Source organism: Balaenoptera musculus, chromosome 6 (assembly GCF_009873245.2).
Source record: "Balaenoptera musculus isolate JJ_BM4_2016_0621 chromosome 6, mBalMus1.pri.v3, whole genome shotgun sequence".
NCBI classification, from domain to species: Eukaryota; Metazoa; Chordata; class Mammalia; order Artiodactyla; family Balaenopteridae; genus Balaenoptera; species Balaenoptera musculus.
The window spans coordinates 64,659,242-64,683,266 of record NC_045790.1 but is presented as its reverse complement, the minus strand read 5'-3'; the positions used below and the strand labels follow the sequence as shown (position 1 = coordinate 64,683,266).

General features: G+C 45.5%; 1 protein-coding gene across 6 annotated transcripts in view; it reads left to right on the top strand.

The window, feature by feature from the left end:
• KANK1 (KN motif and ankyrin repeat domains 1) overlaps positions 1-2,310 on the top strand; it is a 192,126-nt gene extending 189,816 nt beyond the window's left edge. For all 6 annotated transcript variants that reach the window (XM_036854719.1, XM_036854720.1, XM_036854716.1 and 3 more), the window contains 2 exons: positions 619-717; positions 1,296-2,310. In XM_036854719.1, coding sequence (XP_036710614.1) covers positions 619-717; positions 1,296-1,358 — 162 coding nt within the window. In that variant the 3' untranslated portion in view covers positions 1,359-2,310. The remainder of the gene's footprint in view (positions 1-618; positions 718-1,295) is intronic.
• Positions 2,311-24,025: the final 21,715 nt, after the last annotated feature.

Below are 24,025 nucleotides of genomic sequence, written 5' to 3'. Positions count from 1 at the left end.
AAGCAAACATTTAACTGAACATTTTTCTTTCCCATATTTAGTGTTTCCCCTCGTATTTCCATCAGATACATTTCTGCAAGGCAGCAGGATGTGGTGCTTACATGTAGGTGTGACTCGGAACATACTACAGGGATGGTTAGGGCTGTAGGATCAGCTCCCTCCCCAAGAGGAAAGTTCAGAGATCCTTGGCAGATTGCAGGGCGTCAAAGCAGACACCACGCTACTTGACCGCTTGTTTGTAATTATAAGGAAAAAAAAAAAAAAAAAAACTAAATTATGTTTCTACCCCCTACCTTCGCCTCCTGCCCCCTGCTGGTGGGCAGCCTGCTTTTGTTGAGGCTGCATGGTGTGCAGACCTACACACTAAGTACCATGAGGCAACAACAAAGGCAATAACGGGGTGATTCTTGTCTGAGGGCAGGGTAGGGGCTGTGCCTCTGTCATCCTTGTATCCTTCAGGCTTAGCACCTAGAGGTCCAGAAATGTTTCCTAAAAGACTGAACGAATGGCTAGATTGGGGAACCTTATCTAATTGAAAGAGTTTTGTGTTGTTACCTTTTGGGCTACCTGGAAGTTTGAGAAACCCAACCTAGCTTGCTCTTTTCATCTCCTCTTAAGGACGGCAGCACCGCGCTCTCAATAGCCCTGGAGGCGGGACACAAGGACATCGCCGTTCTGCTGTATGCCCACGTCAACTTCGCGAAAGCCCAGTCTCCGGTCAGTGTTGTGCGCTTGGCATTTGTAAACAGGCTAAAAGCCACCAGACTAGTGGGCCCCCTTCCTCGGGGAGTTGACAAGGAGATACAGGTTTTATAATGATTCTGAAAATCAAGGTTTTAGTCCGGAACTTAAGAATTCATCGATTTTGCCCCGCCCAGAAGGCCAGGAGTGCTCATGGTTATTAGCACAGCAGAGGCTGGATGCCTGCTTGTCCTCACGCCCTCCCAGGGAGAGTTTCTTCTGGACAGAATTATGCAAATGGCACATCTTGAGCCCATGGATACGTGTCGCCGTCCTGGCATTTTTCTTAAAGCAGGCAGTGGGCAGCAGCCTGTGGTCCCGGAGCTCACTCTGGGAGGGAGGTTGACTTCCCAGGACGGCTGCACGCGGCACTGCCGAGCCCGCCGGCCCCCGAGCTGCTCCTGCTGGTGGACTGTGTGCCGTGTTCCAGCTCTCCTCGCTCCGGCTTATAGGTGGTGCTCAGCTCTGGCTGACCGAGTTCCTGTGTCACAGGGGGCACATCTACCTGAGGTCACTAATTAACCCCCAGTTTCTTTTCCTTTCCTGGTCTCTAGGGCACCCCTAGGCTTGGAAGGAAGACGTCTCCTGGTCCCACCCACCGAGGTTCATTTGATTGATTATGTGCAAATACCGTCCATTTGCATGCCACCGCCAAGCTGCTAATTGTTCCCGTTGGGCTGACAGGTACTGCATGTATTTTGTGCCTGAGCTCACCAGCAAACAGAACGCATAAAGCCAGCCGAGGGCTGAAGGCTGGAGCTGCCACAGTGGAAGCTGAGCCAGCAGGAGATTGCTGGCCAGGCACACACGCCTCCCTTCTGGCCATCTTCCGTCTGTGTAGGGCACACTTGCTGTGGAGTCTCTGCTCCGTTATGTACAGTTGTAGGAAAGAGTAACCTGATCTGAGCGGGCAACTTCTGTTCCTTCTCTCCACCCCCTACCAGTGCTGAGAAGTATCAGGTTCTCGCCGGCATGGTGTTTTTAAACTTTCCTACAAGTATTTATATTTACTAAACGTGGAACCATTGGAAAGCTCTTTGAAAATTCCATTCCAGGATGGTTTTGTTGATTTTTCTTTTGTCTTTATTATTTTAAAGTAAGGAAGTTGAGATAACTTTGATCATCGGTGAATTGGGCCTGGGCTGGTTTCTGGTATAAAAATAAAAGTTGAAACTCTCAAAAAGTTTAAAACTTAACAAAAGGAAGTCTTTTCAGTTGGTTTTATCTAGGTGGATGCATTACATGACGTTTTATGTAAAGGGTATCTATATAAAATTGATGCAGTATTTTCAACTTTTATATTCCATAGTAATTAAAGACGTGAAGAACGACATGTAACATTACCATATTTTTATTAATAATTGCACAACTCTGTATCTAATGATAAAAGTGGAATTGTGTTAGAGAAATTGGCTATATATTTGCCTCTAGAGAAACATAGTATAGTTCTCCACGTATTTATGGATTCCTTTATCCCATGTCACATTTGCTTTGGTCTTGTATGTATTTAAATGTTTGAAGTGCCTTAGACTCTTGCCATATTTTCAAAATAAAATTTCATTAAGCTCTTTTGCTTGTCCCTGCTTCATCTCTGACAGCCGTCTGCCCCGATCCTATTGACTTACAGCAGTGACAGCAAGAGCTGATGGATGGAGTGCGTGGGTAGGGTGAGTGCCCAGTCCAGTGGTCCAGGGCTCCGACAAGAGGAGACGTCTTCTGAGAGAACTACTCCGTTTCCAGCTCTGCTCATTACTCAGGTTGCACGTCATCATGAGTCTGAAATTTAAGACCTAATTAGGCAAACAGTTCATCAGACAGGTAACCTCCAAGTTAACTCCTGAGCTAACTCTTCTCAGGTGCAGAAGCACTGGTCCTTGACTCTGATTTGGCGGCAGCTGCTGGGTGACTGGTTGAAACCTGAAGTGATGAGAAAGGAGAGATGAAGCCAGACAGACTTCTTTTTTTAATTAACTTTTATTGGAGTATGGTTGCTTTATAGTATTGTGTTAGTGTCTGCGGTACAGCAAAGTGAATCAGTTATATGTATACAGATAGCCCCTCTTGTTTAGATTTCCTTCCCATTTAGGTCACCACAGGGCATTAAGTAGAGTTCCCTGTGCTATACAGTAGGTTCTCATTAGTTATCTAGTTTATACATAGTAGTGTATATGTGTCAATCCCAGTGTCCCACTTATCCCACCCCACTCCCGGAGAGACTTTTTTATTTCAGCATGCTGTTGGCCCAACAGTACCTGTTTTCGAGTCCTTTTTAAAAAGTAAAGGGGATTGATTCCTTTTCATTTAAAATGAAGAAGTATGGCAGCCAAAATGCCAACTAGGTGTTTTGGCACAGTTGCTGGTGGTGAACTTTAACCTGGGCCGTTTGTGAGAGCCAGGTGCGTTGGAGAAATATCACTGAGGCTTTTCTTAAGCCTCTCTTTCCTTTCTTCCTCTCCTGCCTTCTTTCATTTATTCACTCATTATTGAGTTTGAGAAAGAGGCCAGAGAATAGATTTTTCCAACAGGTGTGTCATCACAGTGCTGGCTCAGGAACTCCTGTTTCATGGGCTCAGGGGTTTGCATCTTTAGAGAACTTGGAACTGTGAAAAGAGTGCTGGCAATTCAGGCCAACCTTGGGTGGTAACAGATGCTCTCCCAGTACGGTTCCAGGGCCTCTGGGGCAGAGGGGCCGTCCTCCTTCATGACCCGTCAAAGTGAGGTCACAGCTACCTGGAGTCATGAGTGTCTCTTTCCCTCCCAGAGCAGATCTGCTAGTTCTGGGATCTGGGCTAAATTTCGGTTCAGATAGTTATTCAAACCCAAGTTCCTTCAGACCTGAAATAGCACAATAAATTAAAGCAGAAGAGTTTGTGTTTGAAGAAAAGTGGGGCTGTGAGTTTTCTGCCCCTTAACAACATGACACGCCTTTTGAGCAAGGAGGGCTGTATCTCAGGTGGTTTGCAGTCCTGGGAATTTTCTTTGTTCCATTTGAGAAAAGAAGGCATTCATATCATCCATGCATGAGAAAACGAATTCCTACGTCTGCGTGGTGCATTTCGGATTTCTTGTGCTAAGTTTTGCAAAAGAAAATGAGTGCTTGTTTTATTGTGGAGTGAGGAATTTAAGGAGCTAACTTCTGGATAGCATATGCTGGCTTGTGCCTTGTTTGCTCTCCTAACTCTGGGCACTTGGAATGCTTTTTATCTTGGGATCTTGGCACACTATAAAAACCAGTCTGACTCTCCCCATTGGTACAGCTGTGATTTATTGAGGCACAAGTCCTTAAAGGGATTTGTGGTAGGAGGCTTGGGCAAGGTCCCCAAGTGAGGCTGGCATAGGGCTGGAGACTCCTGAGTTTATTTTCCAGCTTAAGTGAAGAGAAGGCTAAACCTTTAAGTGACAGAGAGCCAATTTCCCAGACACCCTTGCCCTGGAAATTTGGAAGCTGAAGGCCAGAATCCTCCCCAAGACAAAAGGAATAGAGCAATGGGAACCTTGAGACTTTAGTGTTAAAGAAAGTAAAACTGACCACTTGTCCTGCCACCATTATGACTAAATGGACTAAATCCTGTATTTACTCTGGGGGAGGAGGCCTTGCTCTTGGCAGTAGTCCCCCAAATACATGAAGTGTTGGGCCCTTACCTGTGAGCTGCCAGTACGCTAATGAGAACAATGTATCCCAGACTTTTGTAACACTGAAATACTGCAGATATGTAACAGCCCTTGCAGATAGAATCAGGTAAGAAAACTGCTATTTTTTTCCCTCAAAGGAAATAACATTTCTAATGAGTCCTTTCGGGGCGAACAGAGCCTGCTGCAAGTAGAGATAGTTTTGTTTTTGTGTGAGCGATCCTCTTCACAGCATGGGTAAGAATTTCATGAGGGAGCTGCTGAAAATGCAAATTCTGAGCCCCACCCTGAGGATTCTGATTCTTAAGGTCTAGGAATCTGTATTGTTAAGCAAGCATCCCGGGTGTTTCTTAATGTGGCCTTTGGTCCACACAGAGAATGTCATTATTCCTGAATTACGAGATGCCGTTCCTATGTTCTTTTCCAAACAAGTTAGGTGGGGTGGGGAGAGCTATAACGAAACAGGAAACATGGCATTTAATCATTTATCTTTGCGTGTGTATAGTCCTTGTGTGGCATTTTTCCATGTTCAGTGGCGTTTCTGCATCTCCTGGAGTGGTCATTTCCAGAAGGCCAGGAGTCGGGGCTGCCCTGGATCCCTTTTCTGTGTTTGCGGGACAGGAGGAGGAGTGGGCGGTCCGTACGTGAGTGACAGCAGTTAAGCAGGCAGACGGTTCTTGGAGTATTTTCCTAAGTTAATCTTTTCCTTCCCCACTTCCTCGTGAAGCAAGACTATTACCGCACAGGAAGAAGAAGGTCATGGCCTGTTGCTTTGGCTTTGGAATAAGGACCATTTTCTATTTTCTTTTTTACTGAAAGCACGATTCTTTTTGAGCCCTGGGCCTTAGCCAGAGACTATTTGGTGCTACTTTCTGCCATAAGGAAATTACTAATCATACGTTTACTCTGTACTTATTCAGCATGGCTGTAATTTAGAAGCCAAACTGATCATAAAAATATATTTAAAGTACATTTTGTTAAAGATGATCACCGCAAAGGGATGTCGCCGAACCGCTGGTCACAGTGTTCCCGAGCTTACACACACTTGCCCTCCCTCCCTGACAAAGTCATGGCTCTTTCCCATGGGGAGGAGTTGGGAGGTCACATCGGCTCTTTAAGGGTGAAAGATGGGGTTAGTCAGCACTTGTATTGGTGTCCCTGAGATGCCTGGGGGCCCGAATTCTGGCTTTTGTAGAGAAGCTGGAAAGCAAAGTACCATGTTTTACGGGTGCACGCTTGTACAGATATGTCTGATTTTGAGGCCGTTTGGGGGAAGAGCTGGCATTTAGGAAACCAGCTGCCCACTGCCTCTCCGTTAAGACCTTTGATGATTTCACAGGCAAGGGGATGGAAAAAAATCTCCCTAATTTTCAGATACCGGAAGCTGCATAAGAAATATTCCTAAGACCAAATGGCAATCTTGTATCTTGGACAAAATAAGTTTTACACTTGTTCCCCGTTCCCTAACCCAGAAAGATCCACTTAGCCCAGCCCTAGAGCTACCTGGAAGGGTGAGGCTGCATGATGGGGAAGAAGAGAAAACACCTGAACTGCAGGTGGGCAGGAGCTGCTTTGCGCAGTGGTATCAGGCAGCTCAACGCTGGAAAGGGTGGCTGTCGGGAACCCCACGCCAGCAGGGCGGGCCACTTGTTTTTCATGTGTCAGGCAGCAGAGATTCTGGCTCTGATTCCATCTGCTCTGTTTTGAAATACTGAATGTGCTTAAATAAACATAATAAAGACAATACTCATTAATTAGAGTGAGTCCCTGAGAGTTCAGAGAGTTCACCCCCTGACACACCCCACCAAACCCTGTCTGAAAAATGTCACCCCCCAGAAAAGCCAGCCCTCTGACAGGAAGCTTAGTAAGATCAGCGTTCGTGCTTGGGTTTGTAACACCTGCCAGGGCTGAGAAGTTCCAGCCCCTGGCTGCTAAATCCTAGTTGAATGAGTGAGTGTGAAATGAATGAGTGTTGGAAGTCAGGGGAGGGTTCCCATTAGGAACAGGGAAGGAGATGCCTGGGAGGGGGCCTGAGCGGGGCTGGGCACCCCTGACAGCGATCCCGCTCTTAGCCTTGACGTAGCTGCCCTGTTAGGATCATTCATCAGGCTGTATACTCATGATCTGTGCACTTGCCTGTGGGTATTTTAACTTCAATATTTTTTTCATTTAAAAAAATGAAAACGTTTCTGGAAAAGGTGTCAGTTTTGTTGATCTGAAGGTCAGTAGGAACAAAGAGAGAGTGAATGTAAGAGCGAGAACTCTCGGCCCTGCCGGTTCTTCTTTAATGTAAATACACAGCTTTGCACACGACCAGTATTGTGGCCCAAGCATAACCTGGAATAGGAGTCATTCAGGTTGTTTTCAGATCCTCCAGTTGTTTTTCTGGGTACTGCCCATCCACTTTTGAGGTTAAGCTTGACCATGTGACGTGCTTTGCCTATGAAACACTGGTGGAAGTGACATGACATGTGTCCATTCCAGATGGGAGCTTTCAAAGCCAGTATGCGGTTCACCAGGTCCTCTTCCCCCTTCATGGTGATCATGGAACCAAGTGTTGAGATGGAAATCATCCTGGCTTCCTGAGGGACTGCACAGAGTCGGGTTCCATTGCCGACCTGTGTTACAGGTGTATTATGTACAGTACAATAAACCTTTATTACATTGAGTTAGGGAAGTTAGGCTGTGATTTGTGACCACAGCATAACTTAGATTTTCTTTATTGATATAGAAATTGCTTCCAGGAAGTGGTGCTGCTGTAACCAAAGGGCTTAGTAGCTGATGTGTCGACAGCAAGGATACTGTCATTGGAGAATCAATCACAGAACACAGGAAACTATTTGAATGGCTCTTTCTTAGTTTTCCCGAGAATGATAAGTACCAGTACCATCCTAGAGGCACAGGAGAGAAGGTGATCCACTGCATAGATGCCTTTGGGTACTAAGGACTAAATCTCTTTGGGAAGGAAAGCCCTTTCCTATGTATCTTGAAAGGCAGATTGCATCTTATACACTTGTAGTTCTCAAACTTGAGCATGCATCAGAATCCCCGGGACGGATGGTGACGACACATTGCTGGGCCCTCCCGAGAGTTTCTGATGCGGTATGTCTTGGAAGAGGCCCATGAAGTGGCGTTTCCAACAAGTTCCCAGGTGATGCTGTTGGTGCTGGCCTGGAGAACCACTGCTCAAGGGAAGGAGTCTTGTAAGTGCACTTCCCCTTATCTCAACCACAAGTACCTGCTGATGGGACTCCTAAGTGTCTGTAACTCTCTAATCTTTGTGGGGTTTTTCTTTGTTTGTTTGTTTGCAGTTTCCAGTGGCTAAGCCTTACCGTTAGGCTGCTCCCTGTGGAACTTCTGCTGCCCAATTTAAAAACTGAATTTTGCAAAGCTGTTATTGTCTAGCGGCAACTCTTTCTTTCTACAGCTTGTATAATAATATCAAGTGTTTATAAATCCTGTATTCATCCAGAATTGGGTTTTAGAATTTGGTCAGAGGACTTCACTTGAATCACAGCAGTCTTGTAAGAAAAAATGACCCACACATGACTCTTAGAAAGAAATCTTTATTTATGCTGATGCCACTGAGTGTCTCTTTGTGTTGGCTCACTCCCTCACGAATGCTCCTTGAAAAATCACGGTCTCCTCTCCAAAACCCCGGTGAGGCATGGAGGAGCGGGTGTGCTGTGTTGCCATCTCTCAGCTGCTGCCTCTGAATTCCAGCTCTGTGTTCTTCTTCTGCCATCAGGCAGAGGCATACAATGGTTTCCCTTTACAGAGCCAGGACAGTGGTCATCTAGACACTCATGCCAAGGTCTGAGAGACAGTGGCAGTGCTTAGCTTCTCTAATTTCAGTGTGGATCAGAAGCACAGATAAGAATCTGGCAAAGCAAATTAATGAATCCAAGTCTGCTGTGCTCTAGCAATTGCAGGATTATTGGCCTCCTGAGATGGGGGTTCTGAAACTCTGACACATGAAGATAAATAGAAGTACTCTGTTCTACCTTTTAAAATATTACACAGACTAGAACATAGAGCAGGACTCTTAAGATAGACACCAAACTTCTGACTGTTTGGTTATACATTTGGTCATATATTCTGACAATGACTGAGTGAGGCTTATGGAGGAACTTCATTAATATTCTTTGGTCATTCAAGGCCTGCCATCAATCAGTGTCAGCAAGTGTGCTTTCTGAAAGTGAGTCTTGTCTCTCAGAGATTAATTTATAGGTGGGGGAGGATATAAACAAGTTGCCCCCTTTCCCATGAAACACTGATCTCTCCTCCCTCTTACTCATCTCAGTTCAGTCTCTGACCCCAGAGCTATAGACATGCACTAGGTGCCTTTAGGCAGGGAGATCCTTCAAGTTGGTTCCTGGTCCCATGGGCCCCTGTGGCCTTCCTTCACAGGCACTGCCACTACCCACCAATAAGTCTTAACAAAGATTACTTTTCAATCATCTGTACATATGCTGACCTCTACATGTAGATGCCAAAATCAGAAATACTAACTGCTACAAACATCCCACCCCATCTGGGTAGGGAAGTCCCATATTATCCGAAGTCTGTGGAAATGTAGATAGGTGTCACTTTTCTTGTCTTCGCTGCTCCACCTCTGTTCGTTTGATGCCTAATGAAGAATGACTTTTTACTTCTCGTGCTCATTCTCTGGCTTCTACCAAGATTTAAATGCATCTAGAGCTGAAGACCAGTGAAGGATATCCACCTTGGGGTAATCAGTGCAAGTGAAGAAGCAATCTACAGGAACTCATTTTATTTGAAGGTGAAAGTTGCTTCTAATCATTCTTCAAGGGCTGCATCATTCTCTCATTCCTAAGTTGTTGTGTCAGTTATTTATGGCAACTATAATGCTGTGTAACACACAGCTCTCAGAGCCTCAGTGGCATACAGCAAGAAGCAGTTACTGCTCACATATCCAGGCAGATGGTTCTGTCGACCTTGGCCGGTCTCACTCACTGCTGTCAGCTGATCAAGACCGGCTTTGGCCAGGCAGCTGAGGCAATTCCGGTCTGTTCCACATGCCTCTGATCTTCCAGCTGGATAGCCCAAGCTTGTTCTCATGGCTGCAGCAGAGATGCAAGAAGAACACGTGGACAGGGCTCCTTGAGGCTTAGGCTCAGAACTGGCACGTCATCATTTCCATGGCGTTCTTTCAGGCCAAGAAAGTCACAAGGCCAGCCCAGATTCAAGGAGATCGGGAAACAAGTCCTGCCTCTTCTGTGAGATGAACCGAAAAGCCACATGTCAGAGTGTTTGGCTGTCGACAGAAGTAAAGGATTTGGAGCCATAAAATGCAATAAATCTTTCGCAGTGAGATCCTCCCCCAGTAATAGTTCTGGCCAGGATTTGGGGGTTGCTTAAGAGACGTACTTCTATTACCCTCCTTTTAAATACCTGCGGTAAGGGGTGGAGATAGTCCATCAGGTCTTCTCTTGAGGCCTTATGTAATTCCTCAGCGTACCATTGTCACTATCATGATTGTTGCCACAGGGGAGCTCCTAACTGGAGTTATTTGCCACAGAGCATCCAGTGACTGTGAACTTCAGCCGTGGGCAGATGAAGGTAGCTTGTTGGAAATCATGCTGGGGGTGAGGGGGTGGCCTAAAAGCAGCTGGAAGAGAAGAGTGTTGTCATATAAGAGTCCTGAGGGCTAGCTGTAAGTATTTTTGAGAAGGATCAGGGTGAGGCACAGCTGAGGGAGCAACTAGTTATCTCCAGTCTGTTCTTACTGGGGAGCCTACACCAGAAAGCGGGAGGGGGAGTTTGATCTCCACAGCCTCTGGCTTCCTCCTGGTACACTCAGAGAGGTGACTGGCATGAGTCATGTTGGAGTCCCCGTAAGCGCTTAGCTGGCAAGCTTTGTTTTCACCACGGGCCTTGGCTACGTCCTGTGGCCAACAGGGAAAGGCTCTATAATCATTTCTGAATTCTTGTCCATGGGATTGCTCTGAGGCAGTCTTAACCAAGTAAGTCCGGCTCAGTCTCTGGGCACTTACTAAAAGGCATGGCCCTTACCCCCTGATAGCTGATCTCAGCCTAACGTGTCACGTGGAGCGTGGATGTGGGTTGTGCCATGCCGGGGGTGGGAATGTTGAGGTTGGGAGTGAGGCAGTTGGCAGAGACCAGAGCTTTACCATTTGCTAATGAAGTGAAAGAAACTCCTCATCGCTTAACGGTATTTTAACCCTCTGGCTTGCTCTGGATATAAGCTGTCTACTGAATCTACTCAGAATGCTGAGGCATTCATTCCTGGTCCCGCTGGAAAGGTGGAGCAGACTGCAGTCGTCACCGCAACAATGCTTCTCACACTTGACTGTAGAAGAACAAGGATAAGAACTAAGTTAACTATCAAATACGGTGAGAGCCACTGAAGACGATGGGTTAACCAGCCCGAGGCCTGACCCTCCCGGCGCTCCCAGAGGAAGGCTGAAACCCCTGCTGGCCCATGGCTTCAGACAGACACAGGAGCTGTGCTGGAGCTGAGGTGGGTGTCTTCTTGCATCTGCATCCGGCAGGGAGCCCAGGCCAGGCCGGCTGTCCTCACCGCATCTGGCTTCACATGCCACGGGGATTCTTCTCTGTGCGTGGGTTCCAGGATCATCAGGGCCAGGTTGTGCTGTTTCTGCTACTTCCCTTCTAGGGACCCCACTTTCCTCACAACCAAAATGGCAAGCAGAACCAGTCTTGTTTGCTGAGGCTGAGAGGAGGGTGCCTGGCACAGAGTACAGTGGTACAGTTTCGAACCCGCCCAGTGTGACAGATTCTACGAGGCGTTCACACGAGGCGGTCGGTGACACATCTGAAGGGCAGTTGTGCAGAAAGGGAAGAGAGGAGCTCTGTGCTGCCCCAGGAGGAAGGGCGTCTGAGTACTAAGCCAAAACTCCAAAAACCAGCACACCACACGTTTAAACGGCACCCCCAGGAGAGAGGGAAAAGTTCATTCAGTTAAATCAACAAAACAGGTGTTTGTTCAGCTAAATAAAGCTGAATGAGCACTGCTGGTCCTTCTTTGAGGGGGCTTGTTAAGGGGTATGAGAGCTCACGTAGGCATCCTGAGGTCCCCGCCAAGGCTGAGACTGCTTCCTCCACTTCCTCCGAACAACCTGGCCTATCAGCTCCCCCTAGAGGCCAGTGCTGGACACACCCAAGCAGGAGCCAGTCTCCTAATAATGTTTTACAAGCAAGTCATGGATTCCAAAATCAATGTAACTACAAGCACTTTTTAAAGTCAAATACATCAGAAATCTCAGGTTGTACCACGTATAGTAATGGTAACTATTATTTCATGAACTTTACATATATATTTGTGTATGTGTGTGCTGGGTCACAAGGGAAGATGTATTTGTTCGTTGGTAGAGTAGAAGTTTAAAAAGTTTGCAAACGTGGTGCATCCAGGTCCTCCATAGTTGTGGATCCTCATGGCGAGGAACACTGGGAGGAATCATCCTCAAACACCCATTTTGACTCATTCTGAGTCAGGGACTTGGGGGTAGGGAGTGGGTAGCACAAAAGCTGAAGAGGGCACAATCCTTCCTCATCGAGGAGATAACAACATAGGTGACAAGTTAAAAAAAAGCAAGTTATGGTGCAACAGGCACTTGAGAAAGTAGAGCCAAGGGGGGAGGTAGGAAGCCTGGGAAGATTTGTCCAGAGCTGTATCATGAAGGAAACAAAGGGCGTGAAAGTGCTAGAGGAAAAGGGATGTTTACCTCATAGCAGGCTGTAGCTGGAAGGGACTTTTGGACTAATGTCATCACCACCTTATTTTTTTCCTGGTAAACCATATTTATAGCCTCGTGGACTATAAAAGTTTCGAAGTTTAATAGCACGTGTCTGACTCCTTCAAAGTCAGCTTATTTCTCCCTCTCTTGACTTCTCCTCATTATACTTGATTTTTTTTTATTGTGGTAAAATACACATAACATGAAGTTTGCCATTTTAACTGTTTTTAAGTGTACGATTCAGTGGCATTAAGTTCATTCATGATATTGAATAATCAGCCCCATCATCCATTTCTAAAATGTTTCATCACCCGAAACAGAAACTGTAACCATTGAGAAACAACCACTCATTTCCTATTCACCCTTGCCCCTGGTTGCCTCAGTTCTACTTTCTGTCTCTGAATTTGCCTTTCTAGGTATCTCCTATTAGTGAAATCATGTAATATTTGTCTTTTTGTGTGTGGTACATTTCACTTAACATAATGTCTTCAAGGTTCATCCATGCTGTAGCCTGTGTTAGAACTTCATTCCTGTTTATGGCTGAATAATGGTCCATTGTGTGTGTGTGTGATATTTTATTTATTCATTCATCTGTTGATGGACACTTGGGTTATTAGCATCTCATTTTCAGTGAGGGAACTGAAGCTCTGAGTGGCTCAGGGTTACCCCATTACTTAGTGGGAAGCCGGATCAGGGAGACCGGGTCTTCTGTCTCCCAGGCCAAGACTGTTTATCACTACTCCAAGCTACTGAGCATGACACCCTTTTACTTCACATTCTGCTCTGGTTTCAAATAGTGAAAAATAACAACAAACCCTTATATTAGCGCTTAACTACACACCAGGCACTGTTCTGACTGCTTTATGCATGTTAACTCATTTTCTCCTCACCGTAGACCTGAGAGGTAGTTGTACAGCATTACCTTACGCTCTTTACAGATGAGGAAACAGCATATAGAGATTAAGGAACTTGCGCAATGTCACACAGCTATTAAGTGACAAAGCCAGGCCAGGAACTAGTGCAGCTCCAGAGTCCCTGCACTTAATCACTGTACCACACTGCCCCCCTTGTAGAGAGAAAAGCATTCTTCACCGAAGCCACATATCCCAGTGGGATTATATTTCTAGTGTTAGAGGCTCGATTCCAGAGAAGAAATCAATCAAGGTACCATTTTTTTGTTTTTTGTTTTTTGTCTGTGTTGGGTCTTCGTCTCTGTGCGAGGGCTCTCTCCAGTTGTGGCGAGCGGGGGCCGCTCTTCATCGCGGTGCGCGGGCCTCTCACTGTCGCGGCCTCTCCCGTTGCGGAGCACGGGCTCCAGACGCGCAGGCTCAGCAGTTGTGGCGAGCGGGCCTAGTTGCTCCGCGGCATGTGGGATTTCCCAGACCAGGGCTCGAACCCGTGTCCCCTGCATCGGCAGGCAGACTCTCAACCACTGCACCAGCAGGGAAGCCCCCTAGGTACCTTTTATCTGAGATTAATTCAGTAAGAAAGTTTATCCCAGAGAAAAGACTGCAAGTTGAGTTACACCTGCCTTTTACACAATGTCCATGGCTCCAAACTCTGCCTGGGTCTCGTGGGACAGAGTCTCTTTCCCTGACCAGGATGATCTAGGAACTACAGAGCAAATGAAAATCCTTCAGGCCCAGAATTGGTTTCCTAAAACATCCTAGACTCTGCTTATTTAAAGGCACAAAAGTCTGATTCTGGGGATGCCCTGGCTACGGAGAGTGCAGTTAGTTTTCCACGTGCCTCTGAGTGTCACTCTCCAGCCTACCACCACCACTAGAGTTAGGGTCAGGCCAGTAATCTGCAGACCGCAGAAGAGTCACACAAGTACCTGACAACCCTGCCCAGGTATATTTATGTCGTGTGACTCGTTGACTAGGAAGATGGAAACGTCTAGAAAGAAAACCAAAGAGAATCCATAGCTGCTTTCTCCAAGCCTGTTATACTTGGAAAAGCAAGTGATGAAGAAATCACTCCCATCCTAAGGAGGAGGAAAATTGGAGGGAGTCCTGCTGTCTCCAGTAAAACAAACAAGGATGCTTAATTTCCAGGCACTGCGGAGAAGATGTATTATTAGAAAGTCTGAGCCCCAAGGAACTCTGTGTCTTTGCAGTGTGGTTGTCTGAGTTCTCTAGGTTGTGGTTTCAGCCAAGAAGTGGAAGGACTTCAGCTGATGGGCCAAGAAGAACAGAACTTACCTGCCACAGCACATGGGGCTGTATCTTTGGTAAGACTCCATCCAGGTGCCCTCCCAAGGCAACCAGTTGCTGGCTTCTGCCATTTCCTTTGGGGAAGCTACAAATTGCTAAACAGCAAGGAAGGGCACAAATGCACTGCTATATTATGTGTCTGGCCATTTTGAAAATTTCCTCTTCAACCTTACCCACCCGCCAGTTTTAACCACCTTCTCCTAGATCAGAAGTCAGGTGATACAGTCAAGGAGGGGGAACTGTTTTTCTTGCCCCAGATTGGAGACTACAGCTCCAGAACTGTTCTCTGGAGCTCAATAAAACACCTTCCAACCCCGGCTCTGTAAATAACTCCTGTGATCCCCCTCTTGCCCAGAAGTCTTCACAGGTGGGCACCCTTGATTTCTAATTAAGCCGAAGACCCTGTCCAGAGCTGGAGCAAGAAGGAATCCATGGCAGTAGGAAACCAGCAAAACCTGCAGGCTACAACCCCGTGCCAGAAACGGGCAGACCCCAGAAAAGTCACACAAGCACCCACCCCTCCTGCCCTAGTTACAGTCAGGTCATGTGACCTGTTGACCAGGAGTAGAGAAACCTTGAGAACAAAAGCCAAAGAGAACCCACAGCTGCTTTGTCCAAGCCTCTTCTACTTGGAGCAGCAAATGACGAGGAAATCATATGAGATCATGCTTGTGAAAGCATTTTGTAAACATGCACAGGTGCTCTAGAAGCGTTAGCTGTTTTGCTAAAGGTAAGGGAATTTTTTCTTGAGACCAGGTGGTTTTTCATCATTCCAGGTTTCACTCCCAGGGCACACAGGCACTCCCACAGAAACAGCATCTTCAGAGTTACCCCAGGAGCATGGACGACAGCTGGGTGGGGGGGAACGGATCAAGCTGTGGATGTCCATGTTCAGACTGGATTGTCCACTGCAGCACTGAACCCAAGCAGGCTGCTCTGATGGAGAAGAGCAAGGAGGTTTTTTCTGAGGAATCTGCAACCTGTCTTTGTTGGGTGTGAGGGCGAGGGAATTAGGATCTGCCATGAGGCAGCACCGGGGCTTCATTCACTCCAGTGTTTCTTTCAGTGTTGGACTCACTGACTCCGTCACTCCTCCGGGCTGCCCTGTAGAATGTTCAGGGCTCATTTCCGTGTATTTCACGCTCCCCTCCTCTGAAACAGATCCCTCACCTGTGCTTCCATAAAGAGCAGCTGATGTCTGTCAGCTCCCTCCTGTGAGCCTGGTACTGTGCTGAGCACATCACCTGCGTCACCTCATCACATCCCATTAGCTAGGTGGTCACCGCGCCCACCCGTCCTACCCTCCTCACAGCTCTGTGTCCCTCCCCTTCTCCCACCACTAGTCCCTCAGTTCAGGGCACCACCACCACTCCTGGCTTGCCGCGAGGGCGTCTGAATTGGTCTGCGCACCGCCAGCCTTGTCCCTCTGCAGTGTGGTCCTGTTATTCCCTGTTTAAAGCCACTGGATGGCTCCCTCACTTCCTGCTCGGTCTGGCTTGATGAAAGTTCCTCAGTAATTTGGGTTCAGCCCCATCACATTCCCCCCACACCCTCCAACTGAGCCAAACCAAACTGCCACAGGGGTTCCTAAACTTAAGCCCTCATGCCATCTACTTTCTTACTCATAACCTCTCCCCAATGTGTTCAACAAAGAGCTGAGGTTCCTCGAGTTCTCTCACTTCTGAACCATCAAACGCTGGTCTCTGTTTCAAGGAAATGTGTCTGCGTGATGCACAGAAGCATGGCCCCAACAAGGGTTATAATGTGTGGCATTGTCCACAGCAGGACATTACACTCCTAATATATCTATTCATCTGGAGGGAAGGAGAATGGTCAATGTGGAGACTGAATCCAGCTTAGTTAAGGGATTCAACGCAGGCAAACGTCGGCCTCCCTCACTGGTTCTGAGTTACGGGGCAGGAAGGTGTTTCACTTTCCTGGTCCCTCTTCTCTCCATTCTGTGACTGACAGCTGCAGTCCCTCCGTTCTCACTAGACCCGAAGTTTGCCTCTTGCTCTGCTCAGTGTTTCTTTTCACTAATGAAGCTTAAATGACCAGTAATGTTAGCACACAAAGTAGGATCGTTCAGACTTCATTGTGGTTCATGCTTTGAAAGCATGAGAAAGGCAAAATTGTTTTGTCTTGTAGGTTACCAGACATACCATACTTCATGCCGAGTAAGGTGAGGGCCCAAAGAGGGCTCTCTGGACCAACTAAACGAGATCTAGCTCTTGCTTTAACTTCATTCACTCTGTGTGCAATACCAAGAGATGAGCCTATTGCTGCCTGTAGTTGTAGAAACACAACAAGATTTTGTCTTTGTACTAACATTCTAAAATACTATAAAATTAGAATAAAACATCATCAAAGTTCTTTCCTATAAAATGAGGTTATATACCTTTCCTGTTCTACAATTAGATATTTTTCACTCCAGTAAAAATAAGGAACAGAGAATTTAAACAGGTCTAATTTCTTTCAAAAACTAAGTGGGAATTAAAATACTGTTTAATGATAAACTCTTGCAGTGTTTCATCTAAATGACAATACTCTTTTTTTAAAAAAGCAAACTTAATTGAATCTTGACCTCCTACAGTGTTCACACATGTCACTACTCTCATTTTTTTCTCTCCACATTTGTTTTTTATTCTTCAGTTCTCCCTCTATTTCCTGTAGTGAATTATGAAATATTTATAGTTTGGGTATTTATTTAATAGTTGTACATATTCTTTTCCTAATGTAAAAGAATAAAGGGTTTGTGGCTGTACATATCCTTTCTTAGTTTAAGAGAATGCAGGAAGCTAGAAGCAAGACCTATGTGCCCAGCCCAGGCCAGGGGACCTGTGTGTCCTGTGGTTCTCTGCCACCTTGTGTCTGCATCTGGATACTGCACTGTCCTCAGTATCGTCTGAGAAGGATGGAGACCTCCCTCCCTTCTGCCATGTGGCCACCACCATCACCCACGACCATCACCGTACATCTGTTCCCCAGAGCAACCTCAGTTCTGTGGGATGGGAGAACAGGTGCTCCCAGGCTCCAGGAGGAAGATGCAAGAGCTCTGCAATCAGACCTCACTTAGACTCCTGCTTTCCCCTTCACAGCAGAGACCATGGACAAGTTAGTTCACCTTTTTGAGCCTTAGTTTCTACATCTATAGAATGTAGGTGATAATATACACCTGCCTCCTGACTTGTGGCTACTGAACTTCTAGCAAGCCAAATGGATGTGATGTTGTTGTAAAGATTAAATGAAAAATTATAAAATTCCTGTAAATCATAGACCAATGAATACTTCTGGAACAAATGAAAGAATGAGTAAATAGGTGATTGACAGACCTGGGAAGAAGCTTGAAGCCATCAGTCCAACTTCCTTCCTGATGCTTAAGTCCCCTCTTCTGAGGAACCCAGTGAGATGAGGAATAAGTATGCTAGTTGCTAAGGGTGAGGATGTCTTTCTGACAGTTGCTCTTGGAGTCCCACTTCCAAATTCCTAAAGACAAGAAACTGATTGGCCTAGCTGGGTTGGGGGCCTGCCCCTGGTCCGGGCAGTTGGCCAGTGGTCTGCTATGTTAGTTAAGGGATATCAAGAAGGAGTGGGTCCTTGTGAGCTGGGTTGACATTCTGGGGGATGTTTACTAAACCACATGAGAGCCTGAGCCAAGTAGCAGTGACAGCAGGACATTTGTGGGAAGAACCCTCCTGAGACCCAGAGGTAGGTCTTAAAAGTGAACCACTGTGAGGGTTAAGAAAGCCCATATGGCTAGACTCCATACCATGAACTTCTAGAAAGCCAGATGGGTGCAGATTGATTTATCTCATCCATCTGCTTCTAAAGAATCAACTGATGCAAGTATCGCTTTTATTCCTACTTCAAATATACAAAAATCGAAACCCAGAGAGGTTAGATTTCTTGCTTGATGTTACAGAAACAGTTTTTTCTAAGCCAGAATCTAAGTTCTCCACTTTCTGGCTGAGGTCTTCTTCCACCACAGCACCACAGCCCCAGGCAAAGGACAGGCTCCAGAGGAAACTTGGTTTTTCTGGGAAGGGCAGCCCCCAGGAGGACCTGATGAGCTGGACAAGAGGCATCATTTTCTAGACAGGGCCCTCAGAGACAATGAGAATGTATTTCCATGCTCTTTAATCCTTATGACCCCTCACCTATTTGAGGTAAGGATTCAGGGGTCTTTTATTTTATTTATTTATTTATTTATTTATTTATTTATTTATGGCTGTGTTGGGTCTTCGTTTCTGTGCGAGGGCTTTCTCTAGTTGCGGCGAGCAGGGGCCACTCTTCATCGCGGTGCGCGGGCCTCTCACTGTCGCGGCCTCTCTTGTTGCGGAGCACAGGCTCCAGACACGCAGGCTCAGTAGTTGTGGCTCACGGGCCCAGTTGCTCCGCGGCATGTGAGATCTTCCCAGACCAGGGCTCGAACCCGTGTCCCCTGCATTGGCAGGTGGATTCTCAACCACTGTGCCACCAGGGAAGCCCCAGGGGTCTTTCTGAAAAAAATAATTGGTCCTATCTTTCCTGTTAGCTGTATTGAACACATTTCAACTTTAGGAAACAATCAGAACAGAGCCTAACTTAAGAAATTCTTTTTGTAGAGAAATTAATGCCTCTTAGTCTTTATAAATCATCTTTTTCTCTGTTGTTTTTCAAAGTTTTGAAATATTTTTTAGGTAGTACATTGTTACAGAAACTCTATGTGCACAGTAAATTATTAGCAGAAAGTTAGTGAGGCAGACAGATTCTGTGGCTGCCCCCATCATCTCTGCCTCCTGATGTTCATGGCTCTGTGATGTCCCGTTCCTTGCAAGTGGGTGGCACCTGTGACTTGCTTCCACCCATACAAGGGCAAAGGTGATAAGGATGTCACCTCTGTGACGATGTTCCATAAGATTGTAATGCCTGTCTTGCAAAGAGACTCACTTCCTTGTAGGCTTTGAGGAGGCAAGTGATCATGTTGGGAAGACTCACAGGGCAAGCAGCTGAGGGTGGTCTCTGGCTGACAGCCCCCAAGAAAGTGAGGCCTTCAGTCTGACAACCTACCAGAAACTGAATACTCCCAACAGCCATGTGAGCAAGGAGGTGGTTCCTTCCCCATGCATGCCCCAGATGAGACCATAGCCCCAGTCATCATCTTGATTGCAGCTTTGAAGCAGACACAGCTAAGCTGTGCCTGGACTCCTGACCTACAGAAACTGTGACATAATAGATGTGTGTTGTTTTAAGCCACTGAGTTTGTAGTGATATTGTTATGTAGCAACAGACAACTAATACAACCTGATAATACAAATATGAAAAAAATTATGTTCTTACTATCCAGAGATTACCATTGTTAACAACTTCGTGTATATCCTCCTGGGTAAACTGAATACATTTTCACTGAAAAATCATAATTAAACAGAAGCAAATAGGTCAAAAAAGGAAAGTCCCTCCTCTCCCTCTTTACTTTGTCCCCCTCCCCAACTTCCCTGGGAAAACCACTGCTAGCAATTTTGTGTGTTTCTCTCTCTCTCTCTCTCTTTCAACATCCATAGAATTATATATTATGCATTCATATGCAATAAAACTGCACGTATGTAGTATACATATATAGAATACACTTTATAGAAGTATATTGTACATATTTTTAAATAGAAATGCACATGCACAGTTAAAAAAAAAAAGACTGGGATTATTTTATGTTATTCTGTACCAGTTTCTCAAGTGAAAAAACTGGGACTCACCTTTGTTTTTCTTTTTCCCTTACTGCCCCCATCCAAGTCACCAGTAAATTCCATTGTTTCCATCTCTGAATATAACCCAAGTCTGCCTCATTGCTTGTCACTTCTCACCACTGTTTCCGAAGGCCAAGCTACCATCTCCTCTGGCTCTTCTCCTAAGCGGCCCCCTCTACAGCCTTGCCCTCTGAGCTTCCTCTCCACACAGCAGCCAGAGCAACTCTGTTAAAACCTGAGTCAGATCCTGTCACCTCTCTGCTCAGAACCCACCAATGGCTCCCATCCCACATGGAATAAAAATTTCAGCCCTTCCTACTCCTACCATACCTTCACCCCTGCTGGATAACTTAAGAATGGTCAAAGAAGGACCAAAGTTCAGAATGAGTGGTGAGATTGGAGGATGTAAAGGGGGGAAAAAAGTGAAACTTTTATCCTAAAACAAAGTTTCAAACATGTCCAACCTACTGTTTCTTTTCTAGTTCTCTGTATCCTAAACAAATACCAGTATCGCACTATGGTTGGACCTGGGCACATTTGCTCTTTATTAACATTTGAGATTCTGAGTATAGCTGCATACAGAGTGGCAAATTGCTGAAAGATCCATCTTCCACCAGAATATCTGACCACTCTTGCTTCATCCACACTAGCCCTGATGTGTCATTACCATCCCTGAGGATCTTTTTTAATCCCTTAAGAATGGTTTATTCAGACCCACAAAGAATTTCTTTATCAGGAGGGTCATACCCACAGTGTGGACAATTCCCGCTGTCTGAGGGTGGAATGTCCTTGGTAAGACTACAGTCAGTGTTTCCTGGATTAGAACCCTTCCCTGGCACCCACAGCCTGGAAAATGAAGTCCAGTCTACTGATCTTGCACACACGGCCCTCCGTCTTCTGATCCCACCCACCTCTCCAGCCTTGTCCTCCTTTCCTGCTCACTCACCGCTCTCCTGCCCCTATTTCCCCTCGGAGCCTTTGCACATGTGGCCATTCTCTCTCATTTTTGCATGTCTAAATCCTACTTATTCCCCCCAAACCATTCACATCCTAAGCTAAATATTCATCAGTCTATCAACATCCACTGATGAGCCCCAGTGATAAGGTAACCCATGTCCCTGAGCACTTTCTCTTCCGTCTATAATCACTTTGAGTTATTCCTGCAACAATTTACCCCTTTTTGCTATTAGCCACAATGCTGTACTGATTGGCTATGTTCTCTGAAATATTTTCCTTAATTAAGATCATTATAGAAAAACAATCCATTCCAGTACCCTCCTCCATATTCCACAGGATGCAGGCTCTTCTCCACCAGGGAGTAACCATGTTGTAAATGCTCTCAGCCAAGAGAGCTCGCACTGCACAGTGAGGTGAGAGTGCTTTGCAGTATATGTTACTTACTCTGTTGAAGCCTCTCTTTCTGCCAATTACTTTTGTTTGTGCCTATCATGGCTGAGAAACTATTTATTTGCAAGTATAGCACTGGACCCGCCAGAGATTGAAGCAGAAGAAGAAGATGTTAAAGAGCAAATTTGACAGTGACTCTAGGTAACTATATGGGAATGATTGAGAGAGCAGAGGAAAAAAGATCAACAGGCAATTACAGATGAGTGGAATGGCTTTGACATTGTTAAGAACATTGTAAATTTCACTGCAGTCCAGAAACACTAACCAGCAACTAGAGGGGTGGCAGGTGACAGCAGTCATGACTGGGAGCTTATCAATTGTTTGTGGACAAAGCCCCACCAATGTGCATGGCTGAGTTTGCATCTCCTTAGGGATGAGGCCATGTGGACCACTCACAGGCTGATTAAACAGCACTCCTATATCGAGGAATGCATCCTTCATGCAAAACAGTAGTACATGTGTAATACTTTCATTTCTATTATCTTGTTTTATTTTCCTTTATCAAATTGTAAGTGTCTTAAAATCTAAATATGTTCCAGATTTACATACTACTTTGAACATGGTAGACACTGTGAAAGAGTTCTTTCAACAACTGAATTCTAAAATACCTAGATTGGGTACCTTGCTCTGGATACAGAAGGTGCTTGCAAAACAGTTTTCTTTAAAAGTTTTCTCTTACCCACCGAGGATAACTCCCACAGCTTCTTGTGTTATAGCTCTTGTCACAATATAGTATACATATTGTTTTCTTGTCTGTCTTTTCTACTGTCCTGATTGGGCAGAGCTGTAGATCAGTCAGGGTTTCAACAGAAAACAGATGCCACACCCAAACTGGTAAACTCCAGAAAGAGTTAATAAGGGACAATTTACCAAGTTAAAGGCTGGGTATTGGGAAACCACAGGGGATGCTCTAGCACCCAGAGCTAGTAAAGCCAGAGGAGTCATGTGCCAGGGCCTCTTTCATTTGAGAGACATGGACAGCCTGAGACACTCATGAGCAGGGGATCAATACCCCTACCTCCCTCCCCTCCCATTCTCCAGTCTCTGCCAGGGCTCCCTATTGGCTGAACCAATGCCAGAGGACAAGGAGCCCATGGATGTGGTCCCCAGAATCGCCCTTCTGGGCAGAGATCAGGGTAGAGAGGGTGAAGAGTGGATCTGGCTGGGCAAATGGGAGATATCAAGACAGTGTGTGTCCTATGTAATATTTATATCCCTTGGGCCTAGAACAACCCTCATTGAAGATTTACATCCCTAGTGCCCAGGAAAATCCTTGATACTAGGGCAGAAATTATAGTTATATTTCAACAATATAGTCAGGCACTAGAGATATAAACATAAATGTCAATAACCATTTGGCTGGAAGAAGAGCACAAAGGATAAATTAGAGATGAAGGAAGAAAACTTTTCTGAGACAGGCGTGTCTGGTTAACGGAAGGGTGCGTGTTTGCAGGGCTTCAAACCTCCTCCTGGGGACAGAGTCAGGTGCCCCAAAGGTGAGGGTTGGTTCAGGTGACTCCGGAAGAATATTTAACTCACCATTTTTTATTTTTTAAATAGCAGTACAAGTATAGTCCATCTTCAACTATCCATGGGTATCAAGGTATCAACTATCCATGGGTATCATGGGTATCAAGTTTCGCCACATCCTGCACACTTAGCTAGTTAATAGCAGTATCTGTCAGGATAGAATCAGTTATGCTATACCAATAAACAACATAAAAATTTCAGAGGCTTCTTCTGGGTATATACTCACAGAGATAGTTGTATACTCGTGTTCATAGCAGCATGACTTGGAATTGCCAAAGGAAGAAGCAACCCAAGTGTCCATCAGTGGATAAATGGATAAACAAAATGTGGCATATAGATACAGTGGAATATTATTCAGCCTTAAAAAGGAAGAAAATGCTATCATGTGCTACAACATGGATGAACCTGGAGGATTCACACAAATTTTGTGTGATCCTACTTTTATGAGGTACCTAGTGTAGTCACATGTATAGGTGCATAAAGTTAAATGGTGGTTGTCAAGGGCAGGGGGAAGGGGAGGCTGAGGTATTATTGTTTCATGGGTATAGAGTTTCCGTTTTACAAGATGAAAAGAGTTCTGGAGATTGGTTGCACAAATGTGAGTATACTTAACACTACTGAACTCTACACTTAAAAATGGTTAAGATGGTAAATTTTATGTGTATATATTTTGCCACAATTAAAAAAATTTTTTAATTAAAAAAATTAAGTGACTTAAACCACAACAATTTATTTCTCACTCCACTACATTTTCATCAAGGGTTAGCTAAGGGCTCTACTGCATGTTAATATTGTCCTCCCTCTGGGCCCAGCTAATGGAGGAACTGCTTTCTGGAACACTGCTGGTTTCCATGGCTAAGGAAAGAGACTAAGGGTGAGTCTTCCCGCCCAAACCTAATAAACTCAAGGTACCCACAGATACATGAGGTCAGAGACGTGGGGGCAAGAAAGCCAAGAACAAATGAAAATCAAGAAGTATGTCTAGAAGAAAAACATGGATATGGCTCCTGGCACGAGTAGCTGAGTAGACTCAAATAGA